General features: G+C 29.7%; 1 protein-coding gene across 1 annotated transcript; it reads right to left on the reverse strand.

The window, feature by feature from the left end:
- Window positions 1-1,946: 1,946 nt before the first annotated feature.
- LOC111640797 (elongation of very long chain fatty acids protein AAEL008004-like) lies at window positions 1,947-8,197 on the reverse strand. The gene is made up of 7 exons (XM_023386858.1): window positions 8,063-8,197; window positions 6,035-6,225; window positions 3,497-3,580; window positions 3,367-3,423; window positions 3,180-3,285; window positions 2,394-2,530; window positions 1,947-2,325 (listed from the first exon to the last, which is right to left on the reverse strand). The coding sequence occupies exons 1-7, from the start codon at window positions 8,118-8,120 to the stop codon at window positions 2,083-2,085; spliced, it is 876 nt and encodes a 291-aa protein (XP_023242626.1). The 5' UTR covers window positions 8,121-8,197; the 3' UTR covers window positions 1,947-2,082.
- Between the last annotated feature and the right edge of the window lie 437 nt (window positions 8,198-8,634).

Consider the following 8,634-nt stretch of genomic DNA (forward strand, 5'->3'; position numbering starts at 1 on the left):
GCAACTGAAACTCAAAGTTTACCATTTCCGCTTTAGATAGATTTCCGGTTTATAGTAATATTTTACTCTGAAAATCATTCCACTCGAGATTTATTTTATGTTTAGTCAAGTTTCCGTTTTGTAGATGTTCTGTTTTAGACAGGTTTTTAAATTCATTTACTTAAAAATTCAGAATTAGTTGATTAATTACTTCACGCGAGGCACCAGTATATCGTAGAACAAACAGAACCACAATGGAGTTTAACAGCATAAACTTTTAAAATTTGATAGTTTATTAACAAAATTAACAATTATTTATTAATTAAATCCGTGATTCGACAGAAAAAAGGCCTTCTCGATGCCAACAAGATGAAAAGAGCGTAACTCGACAACTTCATTATTAGAGGAATATAAAACGTCATTTTTATTACTGTACGTTTAATTATCCTTAGAAATAATTTTGTTTAAAATGTAAATAAATTTATGCAAATTAGGCCATATATTCACGAAATAACGTAAGATTTACATCTGTTGATATAAAAGGTGTATCAATAAGTAACAAGCCAATAAGGATGTTGTTTTTTGCTAGTTATAATATAAGGGTAGATCAATAAATATCTAATTATTTGCTAATATTATCTGTAGTTATTCTTTATTTATACATTAATGCAAAATGAAGGAAAATTGTTTTAAAATTGTGCAAAATTTTTATATTATTTACTCAAATTCTTTTAATGTTACACTGTTTATAACTTCTTTAAAATCATAGATAAATGTCTCGATGTGTAATAAATAAAATGTAGAGTGTTAAACGATCTTTTTCCTTCTTATTTCTTGTTTTTTTTAAATAAAAATGTAAAACAAATATAATTTTTGTAGAATTAAGGGGAAAGGATTTGAAGGTCGAGATATATCGCAATATTTATTTTGACAGTAGACGAGTGACAAAGGTGGTGTTTTGTTTAAAGTTTTCTTGTTTAAATTTAAGAAAATAACATTAAGAAATATTTTATGTTAAATTATCTTTTAAATTATTATAAATACATTGTTTACAAGTATACTAAGTATTGATGAATATACATACTTTATATTACACACTAGAAATATCTTGTACTAGGTATACTATAAGCCTGCTATTTTCACAGAAGTTCACACAACAAATGTATAAATACCAAATACAGAAAAGGAACAACGAAAGAGATAGACACATGGACACAAACTGTGATAAAAACACAAATAGAGCTACCTACACAAACGTACTGACATACTGACCTTATACTCTTTAGACACCTCAAACTTTACCGTTACTTTATAGAATTATTTATAAATTATGATAAACAATTGCAACGTTTGGGTCCCTTAGGCATGGGCCCCACATTGCTCATGCACGTGTCACGTGCATGGTGGGCAATCTTGCACTGAGGGAGTTTTTTTTATGTACGTTTTCCTTTTGTATTTATAGCAGATTGTGTGTATTGTGTTAGATTTTCAGTAACATAACAAGAAAGGTCCTTATCTTTAAAAATAAATAAAATTTTAATACACCAAGGCACGTGAGACACATGTCTAGGACTCAGAACGTTGCAACTGTATTCCATAATTTATTAATAATTCTAAAACTAGACGTTATTAATTTATAATATAAAATTACGTAGAAGGGCCCGGAAGGTCTTAGTCATCCACTAACTTCCATACGCAATACATAGTACTGTAGATACAAATACAGACCTCAGTCAACCTCAAAATATTGATATGTTGTTTAATCCACAATACCCTGGTGGTAGTAAAGTATAAAAGCAATAACATAAAAGATCATTAAAAATAAATAAAATATAATATTTTTATTTAATTTAAGATAAATTACATTGAATATATTTTATATATACAAAAATATAGTAAAAATGTATAAAACTATTTTTATATCAGAATAATTTTATAATTACATCAAGTTAAAAAAAGGACATTTTTTACACCGAAAATTTAAATTGTTAACAATTAATTAACGTTAAAAAATTCAGATTTAATGCTAAAAATATATTTTAAACAGTTTTATTATATGTTTTTACTTGATGGTACATATTGATGCTGTACGCAAGGCCCTACCTATTGATGCTTCTTATTAACTACAATTCCATTAGTTTTATGTAGATTATCTATCGTTCCGTTTACTTGGCACGTTCCATTCGATAATATTTTATCCTTAGAATAGGCGTGAGTATAAAAATTAAGGAACAAACCCATAAACATAACAGCGTGCATCATAATAGCATAAGCATAACCTCTATGATAATTGCAAGTGGTGAATAATGGTATCATAGCGTGAGTGAAAACGACGACGAACTGCACCTGAAAATTAATAATTTTTTATTTAAAATAAAATTAAATACGTGTAAATAAATTATATTAAATTATACCATTTGCATAATTGTTAAATATTTTTTCCACCATAAATATTTTCGTACTTCCGGGCCCATGGCTGCTAGAAAGTAATAGAAGTACATGACCATGTGAATGAAACAGTTGATGAACGGAAAGAATGCGTTATTTCCACCTGAAAATAAATTAGTAAAACGTTATTTTCGTAACAATAACGCTACATTTTTTTTTGTTTTTGATTTATGAAGCGTTAAATGGGTTAAATTAGCGTGTTTCTCGTCGTTGCGCGTCGCGTAGCGTTGTCGCGTCGCTTCGTCGCTTCGTTCGCTATTCTATAAAACAAGAAACGAAACCTGTTTATTTTCACCAAAAACTTTTTGCGATAGATTTTCAATTATTGAATCTAAAATTTCCTGATGGTCATGATCCATTACAATTATATTTTTCGCTTCTTGTTTATGTAAAATATAATAATCTTATATAGGCTATCTATTATTCTAAAATTTTACTTTTATTAATAAATAATAAAGTAATAATCAGTAAGCATTAAACAGCAAGCAGTAAAGTTTCTTTTATAGTGCGAAAATGAGTGATTGTATTTAAAATTTACATATTTCAACACAAGAAATAAAAATCATATCTTAATATAACGAATTTACGCTTCATGCGAAGCGACGCGACGACGCGTGCTAAGAGAATTAAAAGTATAAATAAACCAGACTTTAAAATAAATTAATATTTTTTACTAATTTATATTTAACTATTTACACGAGAAGAAGAAAACTTTTTACTCCAGAATTAAATAATTTATTCTAAAAAGTTACCTGGACCAAAACGTGCTCCTATCCAAACTCCCCAAGCGACAGCGGAATGATGAATTACGTGAAGCACCGTTATATGCGTGAATTTCTTCTTCAGAACAAAAAATATCTGTAAAATATATAAAAATAAAAGTAAATCGTATGTAAAATATTCTAATTATTTCAATAATTCCAAGCATTTTATGCTTACAGTATCTAATAATTCGACTATTTTCAAGAAAAAGAACCACCAACCCAAACGAATAATCTGTAAAATATTATGGAAAGAATTATTTTTTTCAGCTTTAAAAAAAAAAAATTAATACAGAATCGATGCTTACAATTTTCGTTTCATCGTTTATTGAGTAATCAATAGGTTCGCAGATCCAGTTGTATTTTCCAGAAAGGTAAGTTCTACCTCCACCCTGAAGAGAATAATATCATTTTATTGATACATTCAACTGATATGCAACTCATATTATTTTTTATTCTCTTAATTACACTCAGACCTAGATAGAGAGGGTCCAGTTGGGCAATTTGGACCAGGCCCACCAACAGACGAGCGATCGAGACAACACGAGGCCGCAAGTTCGTGCCTCAACAACGGGCTGGCCACATGTTTTCTTCACGTGTCTAATACTGAATATGACCAGTGTCTTATTGACAAGTCCTTCCGGAAGGCATATCGCGCGTGTATTGTCTTGTCTTATCTGATGTAACCAAGTATTTTTATGGAGCTTTAGAAGTAAAGGGACTTTCAGAATTTAGTTTTATACGTAGAAAAAAGGTGGCATGGTATGATGCAAAATGATATACAGTAACATTTTTTTCCGGCTTATTATTGGCTTTCGAAGAGGTCCTAGATAGAGAGACCATAGAGCCATTTAGCCCCACAAAGTGCCTCAAAACGTTACATTTTGAGGCACTTTGTGGGGCTAAATGGCATTTTATATAAAGTACAGTAGAACCTCGATTATCCGGACTAATTGGGGATGAAGGTAGTCCGGATAAGGAAAAATCCGGATAATCGAAACAAACACTTTAATTTGTCTTTTAATGATAATACAACACGTTTTCTTTTCGATGACATATCGGCAATATTAAAAGTAAATACTGTATTTAAATCGTGATCAAATTTTCAAGAAACAAACATTCATATTGAATTTGGACTACTACTGACCAACGCTAACAGACTACCTACTGTTTAAAAGGCCCTCTAGTGGCGCAAGAAGACGGATTTTATAAAATAAAAAGCAGTTGAAACTGCAGTTTTATGAATAAAAATTTGATAAACTATTTATCGTTTTATGACGAGTAAAATTTTTTCGTCGCGTTCGCGGCTTTTAAGTAATGCATAAACCTTCGAGGCGCGAGGCCCTTCGGACCGCCAGGCATAGGCGGTGGCCCACGTCGTCCATGCCTTACGCCGCCCTTGGTCATAGAAATGATGTAATTTGAATATAAATTATTTATAAATACGTATGTCAAGTTATATTTTTATTACTACGTAAAATATATTTAAGAGTTTACGACCACTGTGCTGGGTGAGACGTTGTTGAAACAAAAAAAGTTATGCATTCCATCATGAACATAAACAGTGTCGTAATTCGCCAAGTGCAAATCAGCAAATTCGTAAAATTTTTGTTTATTTTGAACAATCCGGATAATCGAAAATCCGGATAATGGAGGTCCGGATAATGGAGGTTCTACTGTATGAATTGAAAACCAACTAAAATTCATTTGATAGATGATAAATGGCTTTTCGGATAGAGCCAAACATTTATAAATGGCACAGTCCCCATTTAGTCTCTTTCAGGACCTATTTATGCTATAATAATAACAATGATTTATTTGGCTTATGAATTAATTATATAAAAATAACCACAAAAGTTTTTGTATGTATGTAATTTACTGATATGTTCACTAAAATTACTTTGATAATTAACATAAAATCTTAATTCATAATAAATAAATTTTATTGATTTATTATAAAGGATAAAATTGATATGGCATTTATAATAAAAATGTTATTTATTTATATTATAAATGCCACATCACTTATGACTAATATTTCTTAATAATCCATTATTAAATTAATTAGAAACGTTATTAAGTATTGCGTATTATATCATAAGCATATAACAAGACAATTATTTTAGTTAGTTTTCCTTCTATTTTTCATTTTTAATAAAAATATAAAAAAGCATATATTGCCTTTATAATTAATTGTGTCTATACTTACAATATAGAGTTTACACTGCAGGTATAGACATAAATGAAAAATAAGAGTACTTAAACTGAAAGCACGGACATAAACTAGTATTTGCACTACAGTTGTAAAGTGTTATCTGTGTAATTGAAGTGTTTATCTGTAACTCCTTATCAGCGCTGCAATACAATAATACAATAATACGAAGAGCTCAAATCAGGATATTTTTACAAGTACATTTATACTGGTATATGACTATAATTTCGATTTATTGCAGTCTGGCCAATCACAAATGTAGTCTTAGGCTATCTACTTCTTGTTTTTTTTTCTTATAAATACATTTTATATAGATTTCTGTTAAATTCTATATATAAATAAAACTAATTATTGTAACCTACAGTAGAGGTTCTCAACCTTCTTTACTCGAGCAACCGCCTGAGGTAAGACTTGTAGTAGTACGCGTACCACTAGTTGAAAACTGCTGGCTTACAGCATATTAAATCTAGAACTGAAATCCAACACTTCAGAATATTTGAAATTAAGGAGATTTAATAAGGTTATTAATTATAAATTAATCAAATATTGCATTTTTAAAGAAGTTTTTCATGCTGTTAAGTATGCTTAATGTACAGGAACATAATTAAGATGAATTAATTAAAATTATACTTACGTAAAAGAAGAAAAATCCATTGCTTATAACCATTAAAATATTATAAAATTTAACTAATTTATCGATCTGAAAGGGCCTCCTATTTTTCATCCAAGCAGGTCCTAATACTTTAACAAAGTAAACGTATGCCGCGATAATGGTCAATATAGGAAAAGGGCTACTCATTAAAGGCCAAGAATCCATTCTAGGATCTGTTAAAAAAATATATTAAAATCAAAAACTAGTTCAATGTGATTACGTAGATCTTATAATAAATGTGCGAGTTTTCGAGGAGAAAATTAGCATATTTATCATAAAATAATCTTTATTTAGGACCAAAAAATATAGAAATTAAGTAAAGTACAATCAAACTTAGGGAATTTTCTAAAGATAGCAACGGCATCATTAATCAAACAATAGTAGAAAAATGCTCTTGTATTCTGTTGTTTATGTATATATATAAAGAAATATAAAGGAAACTCTCTTACATAATGAAAAAGCATACATTGATAAACCCTGATATAACGAAACAACATGCGCAGCCATCAATATAACGTAGAAACGTTTTCTTCAACATTAGAGGACATTTACGAGTGCATTGTCTCGTATAGTACACCTAAATAGATTTTCGCCAGAGTGTTTAACATGTTTTTATTAAAAATAATCAAAAATACAGGTCGTGTAGGGTGCAATGTTACGTCTAAGTTAAACTGTATTTGAAAGGTATGCATAGGAGGTGTGAATATTTTTGCACGGTAAGCGGAAACGTATTATCGTCATTCTCCTCCCTTGTGGGTCACCTATATGCTCTTTAGTAGGTCTTCCAGTTTAAGGAAACGGAAGAAAAATCGCGTGAGATTCGATACTGTTTGATAATAGAGATTACACTCTCTATAGGGAAGTAATTAGGTGACTTCTGTAGGGGGGTTTGAAAGAAAGTAGATAATAAGAAAAGCGACCAACTTATAATTAAAAAAGTGAGGAAAATATCTAAAGAGGAACTCCAATAGGTAAATAATACTTGGTTTATTAAACTGGCCCGAAACGCTTAAGACATCATTCCAACGCTGTGAGGGCCACGGAGTCAAATCACAGTACTCAAAATACTCCAGAAATTGTTCGGGGTGGTTCCATATATATCTGGAGCTCCTCATCTACCAGTTGGTCCCATTGTGAATTTGGCAGAACCCATGATGAGTATGGAAAAAAGGAGGAAAGAGAGCCTCCAAAACCAACTTTTATTTTTACATTTTAATAAACATTAAAAACAAAAAAACATCGAAATTTAAATATTTATTGCAATTTTTATGCAAAAACTAGAAGAAAGTTGATTTAATATCGATTAAAATGGAAAATTTTGCTATGAAAATAAAATTTGTAAAACTATTATCGCAAAACGAAGCAGTATAGAAACATAAACTTCAAATTTTGTAAATAAAATTATTAAAAAATTATCAAAATTAAAACTTTAAGTCGATTTTCACTAAAAATTTCTTTAACATTGGCTTTATTTTAAATCAGTAAGTAAAAATTTGTGCCAAATCTCTCACGAAAGACAATTTGTGGCGTGTAGAAGTGGCCTTATATAACCTATAACCTTATATGCCACATATAAGGTTATAAAATTTTTCATGAAATATATTTTACGACAATATAAATAATTCCGAAACGATAAAAATGAATCCTGACTTTAAAACAGATAATAAAAAATGTCGGCTGGATGCACATCTCTTAACATAAGAAAAGGGTCAAAATTTCATAATAATAATAATAACGATGACGAGTATTAACAATTCGTCATCGTTACAAGTCGAATTCTATATTTTAAATTTTATATTCGCTTATACAAAAGATTAAAAATAAAAAATACTATGAGAAAATGGAAAGATAAAATATAATAATAATAATAATTAAATTTTTAGTGAAATAAAACGGGTTATAACGGTGCTATTAATTATGCAATTAAACTAAGATTTTTGGCTCAATGATAGGCGATTAACTCGCCATTTTATAATTATATTAATTTATAAAATAGTATAAATTTCTTACCTGCTTTAGACATGAGAAATTGGTAAATTGATATTGGAGTTTTCCATGACAGATCCATTTTTTTTTTTTTAATTTAAATTGTTTTTAAAATAAACACATGAATAATAAACGGAACAATCTTTGAAGTAGCCAACACTTTACTAAATAGAAAGAAAAACATGTTCTATCGGACTAAAAGGTAACGTTTTATATCGAGTGCCATTCGTAAAATACGCCCTGATTGGAGGAAAATGAATGACCTTAAGTGCAATTGGTTGCGTACATAATTGGGGTCAGATCCTCTATAACAGAAGCGACACACGGCGGAGAAAATACGAATTACTGCTTTTAACGTTACTTTCACGATTTTTTCCATTCTACTATGGATAAGTTACGAATTGTCCTCCGGCAAAATGAAAAATAATTGAATTTGAAGTCTTTTATTGTTTTTTTAACGTTAATGGGTTTTTACAAGTTGTAAGTGTTGTGAAGCATCGGTGAGCGTAACTGTAAAAGTACAGGGTGGCGTAACGAACGACAAAGTGCTAAAAAATTGAAAAGTAACACAGAAGACGTAAAATTGACACGTTGGT

This window comes from Centruroides sculpturatus, unplaced genomic scaffold (assembly GCF_000671375.1).
Source record: "Centruroides sculpturatus isolate CEXI.00-Female unplaced genomic scaffold, Cexi_2.0 scaffold1372, whole genome shotgun sequence".
Taxonomy (NCBI): domain Eukaryota; kingdom Metazoa; phylum Arthropoda; class Arachnida; order Scorpiones; family Buthidae; genus Centruroides; species Centruroides sculpturatus.

Coding starts and splice junctions, on each gene's coding strand:
- LOC111640797 (XM_023386858.1), bottom strand. CDS start 8,120: ATGGATCTGTCATGGAAAACTCCAATATCAATTTACCAATTTCTCATG. Junction 3,424..3,496: donor TAAACGATGAAACGAAAATT/GTAAGCATCGAT, acceptor AATATTTTACAG/ATTATTCGTTTGGGTTGGTG. Junction 2,531..3,179: donor AGGAGCACGTTTTGGTCCAG/GTAACTTTTTAG, acceptor ATTTATTTTCAG/GTGGAAATAACGCATTCTTT.